Here is a 26,203-nt window from a genome sequence, read left to right as displayed (position 1 = left end):
TCCATGATACTGGAATCTAGTGGGTTCAAATCAGCCACAACATACTGTAGTAGGTTGAATCTTCTGAGGACCTAACCATCATGTATAATTATTGCTTCTGTGTAAAAAAGCAGGCCACAGTCCTAAAAACTGATTGACCAATGATGTTTTGGAAATAGTCACATTTATGAATCATAAATTGACCATACAAAAATGTGCATGTGTGTGTGTTTGTATGTGTGTGTATGTATAACATGCTCACACACGCATACACACACGTATTTATATACTGTATTTATATCTTTTGCATTTAGACACATATTTTATGAAACAGGAGGGAAGAATGAATAAAAATGCTAAAAATAAGAAATCAGAAGGAAAACAAAATTAGAGTATATTTTTAGCAAATGAATATGAAATTGTACAGATAAGGGAGAGGAGGTATGTAAATGAGGAAATAATGTGATTGGATCACTGGATGGTGGTATTAAAATAGGAAATATACTATTGATATTGGGCCTAATTTCCTAAATTAGAAATGGAAATATATCTTTCACGTATCTGTGTGTAATCCAGATCTGTCTAAATGCGGTATGAGGTAGGAAGACTCACTGTATCTTCCAAATTCTAGTAAGAAAACAGTCTTGTGGAAGTGGAGTATGAACCAAGAGGAAGAAATATCTGACCTGGAATAGCATTCACATAGGAAATTCAGCTGTGAAAGCAAACGGCTGTTTTAAGCTACATTCAGGTGTTCTAGTTTCAATAGAATTTTAAACCCTAACCATTTTTTCCTAGCCTGGACTAATGAGATAGTGGACCTGTTAATTAGTATGGGCCGTGCCTCCCAGGACCGCTCCATAAACCTTTGTGCAGGATAAAGCGTGTTTGTGTGTGAGATGATCAGGTATCGCCTAGAGTGACACAGTGAGCCCCGGGTTGTAAACCCTGCTTCAGTGGAGAATTAGGAGGGGAGGAGAGCGGCCCCTCCTTACACTGCTGAGCTAGGTTTGTTTTACCTTCCCAACTTTGAAAAGGAAAATTAATTCAACTCTGCTCCACACATATTTATTGTACTTCTGTCTTAGGTTCTAATTGCTGGTAGTTATTGGGATAGGAGAAAGTGTGATATACACATCTCGCTTGCCCTCAAGGAGATTAAAATTGATCTTTCTGAGGATGTAAGACTGGTATAGAAAGCAATTAGACAAGAAGCAGCGAAAGATATAAGGCAGCACAAAATGCCACACTGAAAAATCATGAAAGTGCATAGTAAACCATCAGAGCTATGGGCTGTCATGAAAGGAAAAGAATTGTTGCAATATAATTCCCAGATTATTTTAATGTCTAGTTCTCCTCTGTCTTAAAGAGGATAAAACATAGTGAAGAAATGATCTATAGACTACTGTGTAGACTTCTTTCCTGAAATTTTTCCTAATCTAATCTTACACGGCAAAAGAAAAAAAAATACAAGAACATTAATTCAGTAAGTGTTCTGAACATTCTTTGTAGGTCAACACACAGCTATCCCCAAAGCTGATGTGGAGATGAAAGAAGACAAGTGCTTTCCTTTGGCTCTGGGAGGTATTTCTGGCCATTCAATTAAAAGTTATTTTCTCTGACATTCTAGAAATGTCTAACATTTCTAAGAAAGTACTCAACCCACACTGTCAGCATCCAAGGGGAAAGTTTTGAATTCGCTATTTTTCCTTTTTCTAGGAACATGCTCATCTCTGAATGCTACAAAGGACTAAGTTCTTTTCGTAAATCTAGGATCCCCACGCAGACTTGCTGGTTCATATTCCAAGGGGAAAGGAGAGAGTCTTTGGTCTAAATACAGAACAATATAAAGTAGTATTGTAAATTTTTTTTGTATCATTCCAGTTTAGTTCATTGGGATTATCCTTTACTCCACCTTATAAATCATAATGTTAAGCTAGGTGGCGATGCAAAAGAATGTTGGAAAGCAAAAGAAATCTGTAACCTTTACTTAGTGACTTGAACAGACGACAGTACCTTGTCATTAAAAGGCATAGAAGTAGGTGGAGAGTCATCGATGGACAAGACAATTGGCCACGCTTACTGATTGTTTTCTGCATGGGCTGTGCCTACAAGGAGAATGACAAAATCAATCCCTGCCCTTGGAAAGCATCATAGAATGAGAGAAGATAGGATATGCCCCGAATGTACATATCAGCAGTAGTGATGAAGGCAAGTTAACAGGCAGAATTTACCTCCTTCCTTTTCTGCTTGCACAGCATCTAGACTTTCTCTCGCTAAGCCTTTATCACATTGTTTTTTCCCCCTTTCTAAACATAAACATAACTAACTAAAGCTATAAAGTGAATATGGGAAATTAAATCTGTTATTTGTTGCTTACAGGGGTTAGGAAACTATGGTCCTGTGGGCCCAGTTTGAGGCCTAGTTTGTATGGCACCTTGAGCTAAGAATGGTTTTTAACATTTTAAATGATTGTAAAAAAATAATAAAAATAAATTTAAAAGAATATTCAAAAGAGATGTATGTGGCTTGCAAAGCCTAAAATAATTTGCTATCTGACCTTATGCAGAAAATTTTGCTGATCCTTGTTTTAAAGAATCCCACTCAATTCTGAATGAGTCATAGGAAACTTGGGGAGATATATTACTTAGGAATAGGCTAAGCTCCTGTAAAAAAGACACCCAAAATGCCTTTCTCAAACAAGAACATCTCAAAGTGCTCAAAGCAAAGACATCTAAATCTCTCTCAGGTAACAATCAGAGGTTCCAGGGCTATTGGGTGGCTCTGCCACATGAGGTTATTAGTTTAGCCCCTCATTGCCCTTGTCCTCATTGAAGAGCTTGGCTTACTACCTCAATATCCCTATTCCAGACTGAGGGTAAGGAGAATGGAGGGCAATGAGTTTCCTTTCTAATAATAAAATCTGGATTGTAGCATAGGTCACTTTTACTTATATCCTGCTGACAAGAACTTGTCACCTGGCCACTTTAGTTGCAAAGAGAACTAGGGAATGTGGTTTCTAGCTGGATAGCCATGTACCCAGATATGTGGGTGTTTTATTACTAAAAAGGAGAGAATTACTGCCATTGGAGGACAACTAGCATCTCTGCGACAGTAAGGTAGATGCGACAGTAAGGTAGATTGTTCTTGATCTTCATTTTTGAATGCTCAGCACATAGCAAGTGCTCAGTTATATATTTGTTGAATTAATTAAAGTGAATAGGAAACTGAAGGCAATCCTTAGCCCTGGAATGGGCACTAAGGGAGAAATCCAAGCTTGAAATGGGAGAGACACTAGCTTGGAGGGATTAGATTTAAGGCTCCTAAAAATGGATACATTGAGAGTGGCAATTATATAGTTTCTGGTAAGGTGAAATCCAGAGATTAGTTTAGTCAGTAAGTGAACGTTCTGTACTTTATCCAGGGATAGTATCAGCATTTAGTGAATGTATTGTAGAGAAATTTATAGGGGTGGGAAAAACTCCAAGAGGGAGTAAGATGGGGAGGGTATGAGGATGAGTAGGAGTTGGGGGTGGTATCTAGTCTGGTAAATGGGACAAATCCAGTAGCCCCCACAATTCAAAGTCAGGCAGGCATCATTTGATGGATCTAGCATTCTGACACACTTTAGCAGATTCATCCATTCCAGAGGCACAGCAGAGAGAATTGGCAAGATCCTGGCAAAACACCAGAACTTGAGATTGGTGTGCAGGGCAGAGCTGAGAGTTCTAGGTTGGGAAGGTGAAGCAGACGTTCAGCCTTGTAGCTGGGGCCAGTGTAGTGGGGCTGGGAAATGATTAGTTTTAGAGGCTGCACAAATTTTCAGAGCTCTTTGTTTTTGTAATCCCTGAGAAAAATAACTTAATTCTTGATCCCCACTTCTGATTTTCTGGCATCATTATAACTGGCCCAGAAACTGAGGGGAGGCAGATACGGGGCCTGGGGAGACAAGGGCAGGAGTTGACATGGGGCTAGTGTCTGAAACTGTGGATTGAGAAACTGACTATTCTGTGGTCTGTGTCCTTTTGTACCTTATAATGCTGTGTTCTTTGTTGCAGTGAAAATGATAATAGTAAAAAAAAATGTAGCACAATTTTGATAGGGTGATTAATCATGGTAACTGATATTTTGGTGTCTTGTTATTCTAAAATAATTTGATTATTATAATTAAAGAAGGATAAAGCAGAACAAACTCCCAAAATTGATGTCTCAGGTCAAATTGGCCTATTAGGTGGAAGATGAAATTGTGCATTTCAGCATTTCAGCTCTGCATAATTGATGGGGCACTACATCCTATCTCTTTGGCTATTCAGCAAAGATTCTGTTAGAATCTGCTTGTGCAATCTGAGGTTGTAGAATGTATAACCATAACATTTTATATAAATGTGTAAAACTGTATGTTATAGATCCCTATTCCTTATTCTTGCCAATTAATAGGTGTCAGTCAACTATTAAAGATATATAGTAGAGATCTCACCTTGATCCTGTTAGTTTTCTTTTCTTTCTTCTTTTTTCTTTTTAAGTTTATTTCTTTTTAAGTTTACTTCTTTTGAGAGAGACAGAGACAGCATGAGTGGGGGAGGGGCAGAGAGAAAAGGGAGAGAGAGACTCCCAAGCAGGCTCCACCCTGCCAGCGCAGAGCCCAATGTGGGGCTCGAGCTCATGAAACCACAGATCATGACCAAACCAAAAGTTGGGTGCTTAACTGACTGAGCCACCCAGGCGCCCCTTCTTTCTTTTTACACTAATAATTTGACTAAAGCCAAGCCAAAACATCAGCACACATGTGGATAAAAAGATAGCCAGATTTTTTGAAGGGGCATATATATTTTTTTTCTCTCTTATCCTTCTCAGGGACTGAATGAATCTGATCAGACCTCAAAGAAATTAAAGGAATAACTTGTGATTCAGTTTTCACTTAAAAAATTAGCATATGTACATTTTTCTTTTGCACTTATAGTTACTCTCTTAATACATATGAATACTTTATGAAGAGTAATTATATTTGCACTTAAGCTATTATATATATATATTATATATGATATATGTATAAAGTATTCATATGTATTAAGAGAGTAACTTAATTATTTTATATATATATAATATATATATTAAGTATATATATATACACTCTATATAGGATACTCTATATAGGATAATTTACAAGAGGGAAAAATGATGTAGTTCATGAATTTATACAGTTTAATGCTAAGATGAGTAAGTTGTTAATTTAAGCAATACTTCATACACTGATAACGTGTCAGTATATGAAGGTGCATTTGAACCTTTGATGTACTGCTAAGGGTAAGCCCAGTGAAAAAAGCCCAGTGAAAACTCAAGTTTTTTTCTTTTTTTAAAAAGACATTCATACATTTTATTTATTCAAGGTTTTAATTGCTCTAGTCAAAGCAAAAGCATGTTTCATAAAGTATGATAGTCCATGAGTCTAATTTTACTTACGTATTTAAGACATTGGCTTTGATATTAGCGGACAAATTGTGCACATTCAGTTTGGGTTCAATTTGATAATACATTTCATTCGGATTGGTTTAAATAAAGATCTAGCCAATTACTGATTCTTAAGTCTGCTACATATATTCAAATGATGTTATTGAGACTGCTATCTACAGATAATGAGGCAGTCTTAACACAGGAATACAGCCAGTCTATTAAGGTTGTAGATGACATTGTCATCATCCCTGTTATTTACTTAACATTTCTACCCATTTAATCTTAGTCTTGAGCAGTATTCCAGTTGGGAGTAGAGATCATAAAGAGGGATATTGTTTAACTCGTTTATCCTCTTAATTTTTCTGGTAACAAAACAGTTGGTAATTTCACTGGTGAGGTTCTAAGGAACTGCTTCACGCAAGCCAAAAGCATTAATCTGATTACATACTCAAGTGCTGATTTTAATTTTAATCTACAACAAAGATTATAACAGTGAACTAAACCAGAATACCCGTGTAGTTAATTACTACTGCTGTCTCTGAAGGAAAATGTACCTGGGAAGCCGAATTATTATCAGAAAGTTGCTTGTTAACCTAGACCCAAAACAAAATGGAATACTCTAAATAACTTGTATTATATGTGTTATGTATAAAATTTTAATACTGTAATTTTAAGCTCAAAATTATAGACATTTTGTTGTTTGTCACCCTCCTACATCCTGATGAAATTTTGTTGCACTTCATTAATGAAAATTCCCACAGATGAGTCATAAATGATTTGCTTAAAGTAAACCATTTAGTTGCTAAATCCAGGAGTAGAACCTGCTATTTGTTTTTGTTTCTTTGGATGGTGCTGAAGCTTATGTTTTAAATCTGATTGTATTCACATATGTATGTTTTTATGTGGTTGGATATTCACAGCATTAAGCTAACAAATAATTTTGTAAATAATACATGAGGATATATATGCTTATTGTGCATTGAATCAAATTATAATTAGCTGTTGATTTGAAAAAAACTTTTGAGATGGTTTTGGGATTTAGCTCACTAAATTTTATTCTCAAATAAAATGTAGAAGAGGACGTTGGCTTTCCAAGAGTATGCACTATGCTAACCTAGTAATGTAAAGGGCATATAGATCTCTGAAGGGTGAGGATGGGCATCATTAGATGTGGGTTTGCCCCATTAAAAACTTGTGGGTACTCACAACATTTTGCCCAATAATTTTTTAAGGAGAATTGTTTCAAAATTGTCTTTTTTTTTTTAATTTTTTTTTAATGTTTATTTATTTTTGAGACAGAGGGAGACAGAGCATGAACAGGGGAGGGTCAGAGAGAGAGGGAGACACAGAATCTGAAACAGGCTCCGGGCTCCGAGCTGTCAGCACAGAGCCCGACGCGGGGCTCGAACTCACGGAACGCGAGATCATGACCTGGGCTGAAGTCGGACGCTCAACCGACTGAGCCACCCAGGCGCCCCGCAAAATTGTCTTTTAAAAAAGGTTTTGGTGTGGCATGTGGGTGACTCAGTTGGTTAAGTGTCCGACTCTTGATTTCAGCCCAGGCCATGATCTCATGGTTCATGAGATTGACCCCCATGTCAGCGCATTTGGGATTCCCTTTCTCCCTACCTCTCTGCCCCTCCAACTCTCTCTCTCAAAGTAAATAAATAAACATTTGTTTAAAAAAAAAACTTTTGGTTTTGATTAAAAGTACAGTTTCTATCTCAGTAGTTTAGATTCTCTAAAGATTATATATAGTTTTGTAGATTGATGTAGCCTAAATGAATCTGAAGATCAAGAAAAATGTATTTATATTCAGAATATATTTTTATAAAAATTAATATGATAGTTTATTTACTCTCCAGAGTGTGCATCACCATCATGTTAGTAGGACACTATCGTGTAATAATAAGAAGCGTGTTGGCTTGGGTTGAGATCCCAGCTCTGCCACTTGAATTTGGTGGGTTTGTTCATTTATCCTATCCTAATTGCTTTTGATAGTTCTGTTAGAGGAGGTGAGGAGAGGAGGTGACCTCAAATTGACCCTTGAGCTGGCCCTGGGCAATTGGAGGCTCCTTACCTCATCCCCTTCCTTGAAATGTACCCTCTGCCCTCCGCCCTCCATTCCCACAGTGGCAGTCATTTTCAGGGATGCGGCCATGAGAGAGCAGTGTGTTGTTGAGACCATCTGGATTGGTATAAACTGAGTGAATCCAGTTAAGGCTTCTATATAAATGTATGATTTTTGCAGGCTGATGTAGAGATCTGTGCGTCTTGCGGCTGCCCAGGGCAAGCCTCTAAGTTCCCTTGCTTTATTAAAACTGCCCCCTCCCAATCTGGAATGGCCTGCCTCTTTGTTCTGTCTCTCCTTGCCCTTTATGTTCAGAGCTTGCTTCAGATATCACTGGGGAAGCGCCTGAGGTTCGAACCAACAAGTTTCTAATATAGTAAATTCACAGAAAATGAGCTCCGATTTTGAGCCATGCATGGTGATGATGGCGAGTTTCTTGGCTTTTCTGTGCCTCCCTTTCCTCATCTGTAATTTCTATTACTTTGGAGCAATAATCCCATTTATTCAATGTTGCTCTGAGGCTTACATGAGATTATTCATGTTTAAGGACTTTGCAAACTGCATATATGGTGTTAATCAAATATTAATGGCTTTTAAAGTTGTAACCATTACTTTGCCTTGCAAGTTTGCAGTATAAAGGCATGAATATATTGAAGGGAGAGTTAAGAGCGATGGATAGGAACTATACTAATAGTTCTGACTTCATATATTTCTAACCTGAATTCAGAAGATAACAGCCTTTCATAGTCAGAGACTGAAAAAAAAAGTAATTTGGTGAGTTTTGGCACATTCTAAGTCAACCATCTTATGCTGGAGATTAGACTGTTTTTATAATTGAATTTGTACTTGGTATTTGTATTAGTCTGGTTATGTGGGGGAAAATCAATTTAGGTTCTATACACTGCAGATGGGATAGAGACCTGTCAGTGGCAGAGACTCGTGCGATTCATGATGGCAATTATAGTAATGCAGTTTAAGTGCAAAAGAAGAAAATAATTCTTGCCGGTTTGTTATTGGTAGATGGACAAATCCCTTCTCTTTACTTTTGCTAACACACTAAAAATACTGAAAGAAGCTCCAGTCTGACTCTCTTTTTCAGTAAGTACCCATGTTTGCCAGCACGTACATTGTTCCATTCATCTACAGTCTGTTTTTTTAAATGTTTATTTATTTCTTTTGAGAGAGAGAGAGCAGGGTAGGGGCAGAGAGAGAAAGAGAGAAAATCTTCAGCAGGTTCCATGCTCAGTGTGGAGCCTGACTTGGGGCTCCATCTTATGACCCTACGATCATGACCTGAGCTGAAATCAAGAGTTGGACTCTCAACCTGCTGAGCCACCCAGGTGCACCTACAGTCTTATTTTTGAAATAAACCAGTTTCTCTCTCTCTCCTGTATCCCCCTAACTGTGATGTATATGGGGAATCCATAGCACATGGTGGAAATCCCTAGAAATGGTTACTACATCCACACAGGAATGCATCACTCCATTCTGGTAGTCCCATGACAAAAAAAATGAATATTTTGATGTAATTGCTTCAGAACTACTTCATTACTTATTAATAACTGCTTTAAAATGCCATGAATTGTTTCTTATAGTGGGATTTTTTGGGCTCTGTACACAATAAAAATGGAAAACATTGAAACAGAGTTTTGTTTTAAACCCAAGCAGTTCTCCAATTAAAAAGATTTACTCTAGCATGGGTGTGTTGATAAGTTTTTCTGTGGGGCTTTGTAGTAGTGTTTAAAGGCCACTTTTATCAGCCTGTTTTTTGTTTTTGTTTTTGTTTTTGTTTTTGTTTTTGTTTTTGTTTTTGTTTTTCCTGAAGAGGCAATTCAAATGATCTCTGTCAGCCCTTCATTGAAAAGAAATTCAATTTACATTGATTTTTGTCCGTAAATGAATGATCACTCATTGTTTTGTAGAAATAGAGAGTGGTAGGCAGGATTTTATCTTAAGAATAATTTGATTGCCGAAAACATTTATACCAATTTCGAAATGTGGAAACTGATCATTTATGGCGGAGTTGGGGATGCTTAGAATGAAAGTAAGCTCAGAAATCACCCCAAAGGTATCACGGCTGTTGGTAGTTTTGGCTGATTCCACAGTCTCACCACTTGGAAGAGTAATAATGATAAGTATCATAATCCTAATGGCCAACACATGGTGTTTACTACATGCCAGGCATAGCTAATAATCTGCATAGCTGGCATTGAAACCTTATTCTTCTGGGCTCCAAGTTCATTCTGATAGCCACCACACTTCATTTTTCTATGTTTGGTTCCTTAGCAGGAGGCCTTGTTGAGAAGTTGCTTCATGCATACCTATATTGAATTATTAATTCTAAAATTAACTCTTACATGATTGTTTCTTTGACTTGATTTTCCAGTGAAGACTCGAATTGGGTCTATAGTAATAACTGTGGGAACTCAGAAGTCTCTCTGAACATTGTATAATCCTTGAGATGAAAATGGAAGGTAGGAATGTTAATTTTACAAATTGAGAAACAGAAATGCAAATGAGGAATGTGACCTTTCTTAAAATCACTACTAAGCTAGTCACTTAAAGAACTAAAAATGTTATCTTATATCATTACTTTTTTTCTGGATTATTTTCTATGTTGGTGCTCTCTTATTTGCATTTATATTTGTGAGTGGCAGTTAAGCATGGATAAAGGATGCCATGTTCAGGAGGCAGTATGATTTAGTGGAAAGAACACTGGACCAGAAATTGTCATCCCCATAATGCCTCTGGCATTATCACCTCTGTGGGTGAATCACAGGATTGTTCCTTGGCTTGTTTTACTCACTGAAAAAGGACGTAGTAATGGTTGTTCCTGTCTAGTTTCCAGAGCTTTGTGAGAACAAAATGGAATATGGCCTCAAAGGGTAAAATATATCATTATACATTTTTGAAGGATAAATGTTGTATAGTAGCAGCTGTGCAACATTATATATGTGTATGCAACAGATTTAGTTTTTTAAAATTTTTATTTTGAGAGAGTGACTGAGGGAGGGGCAGAGAGAGAGACAGAGAGACAGAGAGACAGAGAGACAGAGAGACAGAATCCCAAACAGACTGTGCCATCAACACAGAGCTGGATGAGGGGCTCATAAACAATGAGATCACGAATCCTAAATCAAGAGTAAGATGCTTAACCTACTGAGCTACTTAGGCACTCCCAGATTTAGTTTTTCTGTGTTCCATCCTTCATACCCTCATTCTTGTGTTTCCTATGATTTACTCAGGCACACCTATTATTTTAGATACTATATTCTGATGACTTCTAAATCTATATTGCCAACCTTGACCTCTCTCATGAGATCAAGTTCTATAGTGCCCACCTCCTATTGGACACTTCCACATATGTGTCCCAACCATTTCTAAAAGTGAAATCCCATCATTCTGCTACTGCATTTCCTTTCATCTAGTCTCTCCAGCTAGAAACTTTAGATTCAATTAACTTCAGTTTTCTCTCTTTCTTTTGCCTTTTGCATGTGTTTTATCACTGACCCAATTCTTCTGTTTTCTAAAACTCTCTTGAATTCTTCCTCTTCTATTTATTCTGATGCTTTTCAGAGAGTTCAGACTCCCATCAAGTCCTTCCTGGACTCAAGCATGATGAATATATGAAAACATGTTCTTAAGGGCAACAATAGATTTAAATAATATTAGGATGAGGTCAGGGTTGATGAGAGATGGTGTACTGTCAACAGCTAAAAATTATGATGCAATCATGATTTATATACTTCCTTTAAGTTCTCTCTGTCACAATCCAGAAACTTAAAAATATTCACCTGTGTCTTGGGCCCCTGGGTTGGCGTTGCCAGGTCAGTAGACCATCCTGAGGCCATAGTAAGTCAGGTCAGGTTCTCTCCCTCCCACTGCCTTCCATATTGCCCCTCTGCATAACACGGGTGGGAATTTCATGCAAGCCCATTTTAAAATCTCTCTGTAATGAACTTGGTTAATCTAGATGGAAGAAAAAACAAAACCCAATATTATTTCTCCTGTCACTATAGCATGAGCTGAATGGAGCTTCTGCTGGCCATGTTTGTGCTGGAGGGGCCCTCCTTCCAGTAAGTCATTCTGCCCTCACAGAGGGAGCAAGATGGACGATAATGAACTGGGAGGAGAAGTTGCACAGGATGGTTTGGTTTAGGAAAGGAAGTGTAGGGATGTCAATATGTGATGTTTAAAATATGTGAAATCTAACAAAAAAGTCAATGATCATCTGAGTTGTGAGAGTTTCTTAAGAGTTCTCCCTGCATTCAACTTTTTTCTTTCTTCAAATAACTTTCTATGTGGCCACCAGAGAAAAATTTCCAAAGTATAGTTTGATCAATTAAAAAAAAAATGTTTCTTTCATCTATAGATTCCTTCACCATGTTTTCAACCATGGTGTCTTACATTTTTATTAATGATACTCAAATGTAATCCATTCTTTTAGATCCTTCTATTCCTCTTAAGGTCAATCTTTACATATCATTTCATCTGAAAACAAAATAAAGAAAAATCTCACAAATAAGATAACCTGTCAACTCTCCTCACAAATCTGACTCCAAAAGCAGTAGAGGATAATATAGAGATTAGTGAAGGTTTTCTATGCATACCAAATGACGAAACTTCCTAAAAACCCTCATTAAGAATCTCTTTTTTAAAAGTTTCACCTTGTAAGGCAGCTGTGGTGCATTTCTAAATTCTTTTCTCTCACTGGATGAGCTCAAGCTCTCCACACCACATCTTTGGATCTCTCTCTCTCTGGGTTTCATCTTCCTTTCTGTATTCAGTGTAGTCCTTTCTCTGCTTCTCTCATTTGCATCCCCATCTATCATCCTACTAGGCAAGACAAAGGGTGCTGCTGAAGCTCTACCTGGTTGAAAGAGGGGGAAGCATAATAAATATTTATAATTTGATTTTAATTTGCTTTTATCTATCAAATTAAGATGAAGTGATGAAGTTTGGGAATGATTTACTTGTGACTAGAGTGAATAAAAAGTTAACACTAGATGAATTATTCTCATGGAATTTCATTTTGTATGCCTCCTTGAGGAAGTGGAAAGTTTTGGAGCTAGGAGGAATTGTATGGAATCCCCTCCACAGCCAATCTTATCCCTGATTGAGCTTGAGGGGAAACTATTATGTTGACCATGGCAGAAATTGCAGATTATTGTTCTACTTTTGAATTGTGAATATTCGATGGGACTGAGGAAGTTTCTTTTTTGAAGCAAGAAATTTATTTTTCCTAAAACTTTGAGCAAAAATCCCTTTTACACCTTCCTGCTGGTTCCCAAGCTCTTCCTATGACTGGAATGCTTTTCTTTCTCTTTTCTACCTGGTGATCTCCAGATCAAGTGTCGTCTGTTTTATGAGATTTTTCCGTCTGCATGATGTTGGCTACTTTTACATCTGTGATCCGTCCACGCTTGGTACCTACCTGTATGACAGCATTTCTTTCATTGTACTGGGATTATTTGTCTCGTCCACTACTTTGTGGGTATCTTGAGGGCTTCTCCATGTCTGTCCATTCCCAGTGATGGGCACAGATCATGTGGGTACATTTTTATTCCATAAATTTGTGGGGCTAGGAAGGTATGGAATTTTAGATTAATCCTATAAACTCTTTCACTGAAGTTGTGGTTCTCAACAAGATTTCTGCTACACTGCTGCTGAGGAAATGCTTGGAAATGTGTGGGAAAGCTTTGGGTTGTCACAGTGATTGGGGGTTGGGTGCCATTGGCATTCACTGGGCCAGAACCAGGGGTGTTAAATATTCTGCAAAGCATGGGACAGTTTTGCACAAGGATGGGTTTTTCTGTCTAAATGCCAGTAGTTTTTCCATTGAGATCTACTTGCTTAGTAGTTACCTAGACTACCTACTCTAAAGTAAGTAAGTCTAGTTACTTAGTCTACCTAGTCTAAAGCATAGAAACAAGGAGGATGATTTGAGAACAACATAAACTGTATTTCTGGCTCCCATCAACCCTTTGCACACACTATGAATAGGAGAGCCTTATGCTCAGTTAGCAGATGGCTTGAATAATGGTTTTTTCCTACCCACTAAATCCATTTCTATCTGTATTGCCCCCATAGCCTCTGGGTCCCACTCCCTGGGTCTCGGAGTGCAGGACTAAACCAGGTAGAAGTGTAGGGTAAAAGTTTCTGCTCTCCCACGCATACTTTCCTTGGCTAGGCTTTCTCTAAGTCTGGAGAAGAGGACATTGGAATTAAGTTCTATGTATTTCTTTCAACAGCATGGTAAGACAATTTGATCTTAATGTTTCATCCATTGCGCAGAAGGCTGAGAGTGACTAATTTCAATGATCTTTTAAAAAATCTATTTATAGCACGCCTTCTGGCTAAGGATATCAATGTGGAAGGTGGCACATAGATTTAAATCCAGTTTTCTGTCATGAGGCATCAGAAAAGCTAAATGGCTCTAACATGGTCTTTTAGGTTCTAGTCTATGAAGTACATCTTTTTGCTCACTGTTGACACTGATGTGGCTGTGGTATCCAGAATATAGGGTATGTGTAAGGAGAAAACTTGGGAGTACACTTCTTCAAGCAGGATCCTTTGATTCTTTGCCCCAGAGGTGACATTTTTGAAAAAGAATTCCTGAAACACGAGTCCAGTAATTGGTTTACTGTCCTGTGTTATATGTAGCAAAAAGTTTTTTAAAAAAATATTTATTTATTTATTTAGACAGAGATAGAGAGTGAGTTGGGGAGGGACAGAGAAAGAGGGAGACAGAGAATCCCAAGCAGACTCTGTGCTGAGATAGAGAGTGAGTTGGGGAGGGACAGAGAAAGAGGGAGACAGAGAATCCCAAGCAGGCTCTGCACTGTCAGCACAGAGCCTCGGGGCTTGAACTCATGAGCCATGGGATCGTGACATGAGCTAAAACCAAGAGTAGGATGCTTAACCGACTGAGCCACCCAGGTGTCCCTGTAGCAAAAAATCTTGTTGAAGGAGTCTGAAACTTGGTATTTATCAGTTATTACTTGATAATGTTTTTTGAAAGATGTTGCATGGAAAGGATACTTTATAAAACCAAATTCTAATCTATTTAATGTATGTTTCTTTTTTTAGATACTCCCAGAAGTATAAAAGCATCCACTGCTACAGCTGAACAGTTTTTTCAGAAGCTGAGAAATAAACATGAATTTACTGTTTTAGTGACTCTGAAACAGACCCACTTGAATTCTGGAGTTATTCTCTCCATTCACCACTTGGATCACAGGTGAGTGTGGCTGCTGGTTTTTTTGTGTTTTCGTTATATATGGTTAAATGAACACATTCAAAAGAAGTAAACAAAATCAAGATATCCAATATACAAGATTGGAATAAAACAGCTAGAATAATTTTGCTACATTATGCAAAATCACAAACACAAGTAATTGAAATCAGCCTAGATGCAAAAGAAGCTAGCTGGTGCTTTTGATGTTGCTAAAAGCACACAGAAATCACTGTTCCTGAGACACACTTATTAGTGACTAAATTCCTCATGAGATATCTTCCTCAATGTTAAGGCTGAACATACTTCTTTGTAATTTGTGAATAGTTAGCCACAAAAATACTATATTTAGTTTCTTTAGGAAGTTGCCTGGGTTTGAGTTTAATAAGTCATAATTTTCATCACTGACAGGTAACTTCTTTCTTGATGCGTCTCTTAGACTGCAGCAGCACAGCTGTATTCTTGCATGCGTTTTGAATCAAAATTCTGTCTAGTATCTCCCAGTCTCTCACATGTGTGGAAGCATGATTAGGGGAGAGCTGGTGGGAGTAACGGGGAGTAGGGGGTGGGAGGAAGGAGAAACTCATTCATGACGCTTGGCATATACATAGATTGTTACTGAATAACACCAAACAGCTCTAAATGATCCCTTGAGTGAAAGAATTACCACAGTTCTGACAATGCAAGTTCCTTTGTGTTCCCATTTTGAATACTTACTCCATGACTTACTACCTATGGACCTTGAGCAAGTCACATGGCCTTTCTGTGCTGCAATTTCCTCACCTGTGAAATGGGGAGAGTAATAGTACCTATTTCATGGGTGGTTGTGAAGATTAATAAGTGTTTGAAATATATACATGGTTTTTATGATCTTGTTAAGGTGTGGGGAGAAACCTCTTTTCTTGGTTTCTCTTACCAGGGATGAGGTAGCCTGGGACTTTGAAAATCTTTATGAAATACTAAAGGGCAAACAGAAGCACATATACGTGGTGAACAAGATACAGCAAGTTGACATAGAGAGCAAGGTTCCTGATCACACTCTACCTGGATTATTCTCAAGGCATCAAGGCCCCGCATTATTCCATCTATAGCCCGAGAGGGTTGTCATAACCCCCTACTTGGGTTTCTTTCCTCCCAGGTCCTGGCCTGTGTTTGACAGGAGGGTGCCATGATAACATTTATCTGGTAATTGGCTTAGGATCTTCAAGGCACAGCAAGAAAGGGACAGGTCCCATTTCTAAGGGTTCACTAGGGCTTTTCCCGTTGGTCTGTTTCTGGTCCCAGGGTCAGGACTGGTCTTCAAGTGATTGATATCAGACCTCCTTGCTTACATTACAGTACTGTGACTTTGCCCATCTCACTTGAGCTTTAGGCAACATGATTCACATAAAATAAAGGAATTTTGTTCCTTTACAGAGCAGCTTGTTTTATTGCTGATGACTTCTGCTTGCTAAAAGAAATTTCCCTTGTGTTTTGGGCACTAGATTTTTCTGCCCTGTAACTCCCCCCCCCACCCCATTAGTAGAGACATGGAACTCGTCCAGCCTTCTTCCAGATGGCGTATCCTTACATCCATGATGGTCACTGCAGCCTCCCATCTTACCCTTCTTGTCTCAGGGCTAACCAGCGCTGGGTACTCCATCTGCTCCTCTTTAGACTTAATTGACAGCAATTCTTGAGGTCTACTGCCCTCATCTATATGCATCCCAGATGGGCAATGTTTTTGTTGGTCCCTGGAGTTGAATATAATGAATAACTCTACAAACGTTTGACCAGCACAGACTTCTTGTAATCTGTATACTTTCAATCTAATACTTACTAAGATAGTATGGGAAAAAAAAGTTTTTTTAGCATCTTAAACAATAAGTATATGGACCACCGAAATACCCAACCATCATCAGGTAGATTCTTGGTGAAGGACCTGAGGAAGGATAACTTGCCATCAGGCAGATTTTTTTCTTACTTTTCCTGTGAAGTAGATTTGCGAAAACATGTAGGAATTTTTATTGAGTTATTTCAATGAAAGATAATATTTGTTTTTTTAAATTAATATGGCAATATATTTTCATTGTAGAAAATTTGAAAAGCAGACAATTGTAAAGAAATAGAAAAACTCATATAAATCATTTTACCAAAAGGAGACCAATGTTTAAAATTTGCCATATTTTAACCCAGTTCTTTTGTCTGTGCATGTAGATATGCCATATTTTATTTGATCTGCCCCTCACTTTGGATATTTAACTCATTTCCTTTTTTAACTTTAATAATAACACCATGATTAATATATTTATACATAAATTTTTGTGCTCAGCTCTTGTGCTTTCCAGTTATACTTGTTGAATTTAATATTAATTCTGTAATTCCTTGTTTTACTTACTCATTCTTTCTTCATATCATCTACAAATTTGAGATATGGTGTATCAAATATATTTGAGATATGGTGTATCTTTCTAGGATATAAAAGATCATTTAGGTTTGCAAGGCTCTTTTTATTTGTTTAGTAAACCAGCAGTTATTAAAGTCTTATGTGTGCCAGGCGCTGTGAATTAGCTCGTTTTATCATCAGGACTGGGCAGTGGTTAAGTGTGCGGGTCTAGAGATGGACTCCGTGAATTCCAGGCATAGCAATACCACTTATTGGCCTTATGACCTTGTGAAAATTACTTAACTCTTCTGTACCTCAGGTTCTTCATCTGTAAATCCATATAAAGTGCTTGAGAACACTAGAGAAAAAAATTCCACAAAGTGCCATAATCATACAAAGTCACTATTCTCATTCATATTTTACAGTTAAGAAAAACAAACCCAGGGGCACCTGCGTGGCTCAGTGGGTTAAGCGTCCAGCTTGGTTTCGGCTCAGGTCCTGATCCCACAGTTCCTGGGACAGAGCCCCGTGATGGGCTGTGCACTGGCAGCGTGGAGCCTGCTTCGGATTCTCTCTCTTCTCCTCTCTTTGCCCCTTCCCTACTCGTGCCCACACATGGGATTTCTCTCTCTCAAAGTAAATAAATTAACTTTTGTTGGAAAAAAAAAGGGGGGGAAACAAACCCAGAGAGCTTACGTTGTTGAAGTTTCCCAAGAGTAAGTGAGGGTAGGGTTTAAACTCAGGTAATCTGATTCCAGAGCCAGCTGGCTTAACCTCAGTGCCCTGCCAGCTCTCAGGGTCTAGTGTTAGACTTCCTTCTCTTCTGCCCATCCCCCCCCCCCCCCCCCCCCCCACCACTTAGCTAGTTAGTGACAGAATCAGGACCCAAATCCACTTACTCTGATTCTTGAATGTGGTGTTTTCACCAGTATACTGTGATATCTCCTAACCTTTTAGCACCCTGACAGATCTTGTGTTATGGTGTGTGTTTTGTTTTTTTTTCTGTGGTGTTGCTGAAGTTCTTTCTTTCCTTAGTCTTAATCTGACTCCTATTTTTAGTTTCATCGTATCATGAACACTTATGTATTTATTCTTTGATTTGCTTCACAAAAAATTTAGCGTGGTTTATAGGGCTATCTACAGGACAACAAATAAGAATAAAAGGAAATATGAAAATCAGGGCAAAGGAAAAATAGAAACCCAGTTGGATGATTAAGATAATGCTATTGTTCTTAGTTCTGAGACCAGAAACGTATTTCTCCTATGCCCTTTCATGCAAGATGTAATGAGTGTCTTTAGAGAAATGAATCCAGAGGGCTTCATATCAGCTGGTGGCATCATGCTGTAAAGCACTGAGGGAAAAGCAAAGCTACAGAGATGCCAGGAACTTGCATCAACGTGTGAAGGTGTTTGAAACAGTACTGTACCCTCAGAGGCCCTTGGTAGTATGCACGAAAGTTCTGTACAGCCAAATTTTCCTGCTCAAAATTCCAATAGTGCCTCTGATGTGAAACTCTAATAAAAGGCCATGTCCTTAAGGCAATATTCCATATAAATTGCTTTTCTCATGAGAATAATACTGAATTCAAGTTAGACTTCTCTCAGAAATACTTGAATTGTAGCTATTCTTTGTTGACACTTCAGTGAGAATTAAGTGTTGAGCAGCAATAGCAATTAAGTTGGAGGAAAGACTGACATTTTATGTAAAAACCGAGGAGCCTGACAAGGACACACCTGAATGGAAGATGCCCGTTTCCTCCTGAAGTAGGCAGTTCTCAAGAGCAGGGCCAAGCTTTTCCTCGGGAAGTAGTGTGGGTTCTATGTTCACATATTGATGAATGGATCCTATTGAAGGTGGAAATTTTAATTATGCTACAAATTTTAAATATTATGATAGTTATGGTAAATTTTACAAATTAAGAAAATTACAAAGAAGGAAGTCAAAATCATCTGTAACTTTACCACCTGGGGATAGTTTCTACTAATATTTTCAGTTATAAATGTCTACTTAAGGGTAGAGATATAATATTTCAAAAACTGATTCATACTGTACATGTTTTACAAGTTACTTTTCAAAATTTAGCAAAATATCTTGACAATTTTCCCATGTCAACAAATATTCACTTGTAGTCTATTTTTTAATGCCCAAGGATTATTCCATCATTGGATACAAATTAAAATAGAGATAATCAAATTCTTACATATGCCATGAAAAAATCCAAGCAAAATGTCCAAAAAGTGTCTAAGTGTGTTCAGTGTAATTGCCTGAGGTATCCACTTAGAAGAACTAGTTTGCAAAATATGTGTCTGGATAAAGTGAATGAACTTTTGTGCTCCACTGGTTGGTTAGCTATAAACCAGATCAATGTTGAAAAATGCCTGTCACAGTGAATAGTTGATCCTTTCACTGGCAGTGATTAGGAGCAGGTCCCGCTCTCCATAAGGTCCTTCCTAGTTCATGGAAGAGCTCTTCTGCACCCTGAGGGAAGCTAACTCCCTGGTTGCATTTGGGGTTGGTCGGAGGAGGTCATGGTGCTTCATCTAAGCATATGTGCTTGCCTGCCAGATGGAAAGCTCAAGAGCAAGAACTTGAGTTATTTCTCGGAATTAGGCTTTGTGAGTTAGCCCACTGGAGGGTGCCTACTACAGACCAGTTACTAAATAAACATTAATATTACTGTCAGCGATGATGTGGAACGACTTCTTCCCTTACGTTGGTCCCTGACTCCAATCTTATCGCTGTTTGGGCTGATCGAAGTGAGAACCTGGCTACCTGCCGTACAGCCTGCTCTGATGCCAAATTAAGTAGGAAGAAGTCCCTAAGAAATAGAAACTGTGGGAACGGCAGCCCTGGCACTGGTTGAGATGAAGGAAAGTGGAGTGTCAATGCCGAGCGCAGTGACCAGTCTGCTTACCACCTGTATGTCACCCCCTTCCTTTCCCTCTTGTTGTCCAAATCCTCCTCACACTTCAGAACTCTGCTCTCATCCCCATAAAGCTTTTACTGACCTTTCCAGTTTACATTAATTCCGTCCTGCATTTGCCTCCAATGCAATTTTTAAATTTGTGCCACTCTTTTTTTGGCTTTCTTCGGTATAACATCTTATATCGTTATGTGTTTCATATATATGCATATGTATTAATTGCATATCAGAGGTTAAAAATGTCATTTGCTGCCTTTGATCACAATTGTAACAAATGTTTAGTGAGGATTTTTTAATTTAAGTTGTAATTGTTTTTTTGAATTGGTAATATATCTCCTGGTTTAAAATTTAAAAGGCACAGCAGGGTATGGAGAAGAAAAAGTCTACCTCTGTCCCTATCTCCAGACACCTACTTTCTACCCCTGGAGGCAACTACTATTATAATTAAAGACATTTTGAAAATAAGGAAGAGGTAAAAAAGAAAATTCAGCTTAGCCAATCAGTGTTGTGCTGGAGTGGGTTCAGACTGGCTTACAGGAGTTGAAGATTTGTGAGCGAGCAGACATTAATTACTGTGAAGCTGGAAGGAGGCCACAATGTGAGTGTTTATGGCGTGGAAATCAACAAATGCTACAAAGCAAGGCTTTCTTCCTTTGAATGTATTTTTCTAGGTTAATATTAGTTTTTTCAACAAGTCTTAACTTTTTTCAGATTTCTCTTCTATCTTTCTTATACGAGTGGATAAATGAACAAATATGTTAGAATTATTTCTTTCGAGAACAGAAAGCCAATTGTTAAACATTTACAAGGACCACTACTTTATAGTCCTGACATCTAGAGATAACCACCCTGACACTTTGGGATGCAGCTCTCTGATCCTCTGCCCAGGTGTACTTGTGTGCTTGTATAAAATTATGCATAGTTTATAACAGTTCCTAATTAGGTCTTTCTTTCTTTCTTTCTTTCTTTCTTTCTTTCTTTCTTTCTTTCTTTGCTGTTAAAGGATTGTGCATTATACTTGTAAACCCCATTTGATGTACCATGCTGTCACTGAGTTACATGCTAAATAAATATTTGATGGATGAGGACATGAGTGAAAGATCAAGAGAAAGATCATCAGGAGTGCAGCAGGAATCATCAATAACATCACAGAGTTTTAATCAGTCTAGGGCAAGGATCTGGGGAATGTTGAAATTGCTATATTGATGCAGGGTGCCTAAAGTATTCTTTTTTTTAAATTTTTTTTTCAACGTTTTTTATTTATTTTTGGGACAGAGAGAGACAGAGCATGAACGGGGGAGGGGCAGAGAGAGAGGGAGACACAGAATCGGAAACAGGCTCCAGGCTCCGAGCCATCAGCCCAGAGCCTGACGCGGGGCTCGAACTCACGGACCGCGAGATCGTGACCTGGCTGAAGTCGGACGCTTAACCGACTGCGCCACCCAGGCGCCCCTAAAGTATTCTTAAATGTCATTAGCTCTAGTGTGAGAATTTCACTAACTGGCAGTCACTGCCTCGAAACAGCTATAAGTCAAGTTCTTGGAGAATAGCGACACCTGTAATGAGCTATACAGAAACATCTCAGCCACTGCGTTAAGGCTGGAAACCTAATCACACAACTTGGTTAGTTTGGACATCTGAGACTAATAGACATACTCTGGATTCTGAGGAATCTGAAGTGAGCAAACAGAAAGACAGAAGTAGGAAAGACAGACATCACAACATCTTAGAACTGGGAGAGGGCTTAAGTCAAACCTTGGTACTGAAACACAGCTTCAAACAGAGTGACATAATTAGGAAACTGTGGGGAACCTCAATGGCAGTGTCCTGGTGTTCTGTGAGTAAAGTCTTGGCCTCCTGAGATTTCAATGGGGTTTCAAATAGTGTTTTTCAAGCAGGGGCTAATATTAAAAATTAGGCCGCAAACTTTTTGTGAGTGCAGTGTGAAAAGCTGGTAGGCTCTTCAGCCATTTCTGGGTATATTTAGCTAATATCAGCATTACCTAAAAACAACAGACAATGATGTATGACACTTAATGTCTGAAAGAATTAAGACATTCAGGCAGATCAAAGAATTCTCTCATCATTATGGTTTTCTGGCTATTGCATTTTCAAAGGAAAAAAATAAAGAATAGAGAAATAATTCCAAGATAACTAATTCACTTAGCTGTTTATGCAGGAGATTTAGAAGAGAGATATGAAAACAGTAAAGGCTCATTGAAAAGCAAAGTGAATTTAAAAGTTAAAATAAATGAGAAAATTTCCCCAAGTTGTGAAAGGACTCTTCTTTTCTTCCATGTTTTACAAAGCTGTAGTTTCTTCAGGATAAATAAAATTATTTTGTTATTCCTTGGTATAGATTAGGTACACTCGTCTACATTATGTTCTGTAATTTATAATACTTCTTTATTTAAGATAGTCTTGGGCTTTAGATATATAAATTAGGCCTTTATAACATGGGGTCATTATTAGGAATTTTCTTCATATCCAAACAGTATTTGTGCTTCTAACCGTGAATGCTTTGCAAATAGCATACATAGGAAGAATTTGTGGCAATAGCTTTGCAAATAAATACAAAACTGTCTTGTAGTTTTCATCATCTTCTATATTAATGAACTTGAGGTGAAATAAATGAGATTTTTTTCTACTCTCTTAGTATTAATTATTATACATTCTGGATGAGTAAGAATGTATTTATGTATGAGGCTGATAAAATGTATCTTCATATTTGTGAGTGCTTGTCATGTATTAAGCCATTTCTCTTTCTTGACATTACTAAGTAAAAATTAAACTTGCTGGCAATATTTGCTTGGCTTAATGGTTCTGAACTAAAAGATGACTGTTTATCATGGATAAAATTAACAGACTGGCATAACAGCTACTACACTCTACTTTTTCGTTGCACACTGCTTACTAAATATTGTTAAAGAGAACAGGTTTGTAAGTTAAAATTTCAAACCTCGAGTTCTTCATAATTAACAAAACAACTGTATATTTGATTATCTTAAAGTATATTTCTATATCATTATTTATCTCTAATAAAATTATACCTTTAATATGTATTTTAATACCCTCTTATTATTAGGAAAGTTACAGTGTATAGTCGAATGTGGTTAAGCATGCATATGTCATTACCAAGTAGGCATGTTGAGCTGCTCATCAAAGAAATGGAATTAAAGTTAAGACAGCAAGCAAGGGGATTTCTTGTATTCTTGTATGTACCAAATTTGCACATAGGTGAAGTGATGGAAAGAAGTACACATTTTAATATACAGAGGTTATTTCCTGGAGCACAATCCTCCCTTTCATGCTGGAATAGTGGGGCCCCATTTTCCTTCCTGTTAGCATGTCAGTGTTTCTGCAGGGCTGAGGAGTGAATCAATCGGCTGTTGCTGCTGCTGCGGCCACCACCATGGACTAGCCAATCTCTATCCATTCCCATCACACATTTCAGGTACTTCCCTCCTTAGGCAGAGATGCAGAGGACCAGGGGTATTTGTAACCCTCCATCCTATTTGGCCTTGTCTGGTTATCAGGCCCCAAATATCGTAGACCAATATAAGAAGACCCTTCTGCTTCATCCATCTCATAGCCTCTTTGCATCTACCCTTTAGTCCAGATGTTGGACTACCAGTGACTTGGCTGTTGTGTAGGCAAATGTTATTGAGGATCAAGCCTCCCATGTTTTAGGAAATCGACCTGGTGTTCCTGCTTGAATGTTTGCACGCTTCCCATTTCTATGTTGCCATGTTATTTCTTTTTCTGTGGTAGTAAAGGTTAATTGTTCATTAGAAATAATTGGCCCATGTAGCTACTAATGATCAGTTAGCTACTTTTTTTTTTTTAGTTTTTTTTTCTGACATTAAAAAAATACTTCTAATGATTAAAAGATTTTTCTAAATATTATTTCCTCACTCAGGAATGGACAGTGAAAATATTTTAGTTCCTTTTTTTCTTTAATCAACACTTGCATCTTCATTATTTCCCTTCATGTTATTTTTGAAGATATTGACATGTCAAGATGTTAGGGCATAGTAACTTTTCCTGATTGCCTTTAAGTCAGGTAGGCTTCTTTTATTAAAGTAAGTTTTTCATGGTTTCATTTTCATATAAGTCTTGAACACATCTAAAATTTATTTTAGTGTAAGCAAAAAATGAAGCTCTAAACATTTAAAAAGATTTTTTTAACGTTTATTTATTTTTTTTTGAGAGAGAGAGAGCACGAGAGACAGAGCACTAGTGGGGGAGGGGCAGAGAGAGGGAGACACAGAATTGGAAGCAAGCTTCAGCCTCTGAGCTATCAGCACAGAGCCTGACGCAGGGCTCAAACTCGTGAATGGCAAGATCATGACCTGAGCTGAAGTCGGACACTTATCCAACTAAGCCACCCAGGCATCCCTCTAAACATTTTTTTAAACAGATAACTAATCATTCCAACATCATTTGACATTTTTCCCTCTCTTCATTTGCGACTCTTTATCATAAATGCAATCTCATATTTATATTTAATATCATTTCTAGGTTCTCTCCTCTGTTTCATTAGTCTGTGTGCTATTTTTCTACCAGTTATCCACTCACATAAATCACTTTTTGATTTAACTGAGCTCCATGTAATAAGGATATTAACTCCATAGCACCAGTGTTTTTCATTTGCATTGAAGTCTTAATGGCAATTTTGATGTACTAAATTTTCTTCTTTTTTAATTTTTTTTTTTTCAACGTTTTTTGTTTTTATTTTTGGGACAGAGAGAGACAGAGCATGAACGGGGGAGGGGCAGAGAGAGAGGGAGACACAGAATCGGAAACAGGCTCCAGGCTCCGAGCCATCAGCCCAGAGCCTGACGCGGGGCTCGAACTCACGGACCGCGAGATCGTGACCTGGCTGAAGTCGGACGCTTAACCGACTGCGCCACCCAGGCGCCCCTAAATTTTCTTAACTGATACATAGTCAAACCAATAATTTCTATCTCTAAAGGGTGGGATTATGTTAATGAAATAGTGAAGAAAGAATATGTTATTTTCTCTTCCCAGGAAGAAAAGAGAAAGCCAATTTGAAAATTCAAGAAAAAGAAGAAAATTTCAGCTAACTGATGTTAGCTGTGGGCTTGCCTTATAACCTTTATTATGTTGAGATATCTCCCTTCTATGCAAAATTTATTGAGATTTTATCATGAATAGATATAGAATTTTGTCAAATGCTTTTTCTTTTTCTATTGAGATTATCCTGTGGCTTTTTACATTCTATTAATGTGATGTATCACATTGATTGATTTGCATATGTTGCATCGCACAAATAAATCCCACTGTATTGTGGTGTTTGATCCTTTTAACGTGCTGCTAAATTGGTTTGCTGAGAGTCTTTGCATCTATATTCATCAGCGATATTGGCCTGTAGTTTCTCTTCTGGTAGTGTCCTTTTCTGATTTTGGTATCAGGATAATGCTAGCCTTGTAAAATGAGTTTGAGAGTGTACCCTCATCTTCGAATTTTTCGAAAAGTTTGAGAAGAATTGGTATTCTTTTAAATATTTGGTAAAATTCACCAGTGAAGCTGTCTGGCCCTGGGTTTTTCTTCATTGAAAGATTTTTTATTATTAATTCAATTTTGTTACTAATAATTGGTCTATTCAGATTTTCTAGTTTTTCCTAATTCAGTCTTGGTAGGTTGTATGTTTCTAAGAATTTTTCCATTTCTTCTAGGTTCTCCAGTTCATTGATATATAGTTGTTCACAGTAGCTTTTTCTGATTCTTTGAATTTCTGTAGTGTCTGTTATAATGTCTTCATATATATATTCTCCATATATATATGTATATATATACATATATATATTGGTCCTTTCTGTTTTTTTCTTTGGTTAGTCTAACTAAAAGTTTTTTAAACATTTTGTTTATCTTTTCAAGGAACCAACTCTTAGTTTGGTTAATTTTCTCTATTGTTTCTCTGTTCTCTATTTTATTTATTTTTGATATTCTATTATTTTCTTCCTTCTTTTAACATGGGCTCCGTTCTTCTTTTTCAAGTTCCTTAAAGTATAGAGTTAGGTTGTTTTATTGGGGGGTGCAGTTGGGGGTAATCTTTCTTGCTTCTTAATGTAGACATTTACTGCTATGAACTTCCCTCTTAGAACTACTTTTGCTGCATCTCACAAGTTCTGGTATGTTGTGTTTTGTCTCAAAAA

General features: G+C 37.6%; 1 protein-coding gene across 1 annotated transcript in view; it reads left to right on the top strand.

The window, feature by feature from the left end:
* The window catches only part of NELL2 (neural EGFL like 2), a 341,519-nt gene that overhangs the window by 36,084 nt on the left and 279,232 nt on the right, over positions 1-26,203 (top strand). Inside the window, exon 4 of the mRNA XM_049625335.1 lies at positions 14,591-14,741. Within this exon, the coding sequence (XP_049481292.1) occupies positions 14,591-14,741 (151 nt within the window). The remainder of the gene's footprint in view (positions 1-14,590; positions 14,742-26,203) is intronic.

Source organism: Panthera uncia, chromosome B4, assembly GCF_023721935.1.
Source record: "Panthera uncia isolate 11264 chromosome B4, Puncia_PCG_1.0, whole genome shotgun sequence".
Lineage (NCBI taxonomy): Eukaryota > Metazoa > Chordata > Mammalia > Carnivora > Felidae > Panthera > Panthera uncia.
The sequence above is the reverse complement of the archived record's forward strand: the minus strand, read 5'-3'. Positions and strand labels throughout refer to the sequence as shown.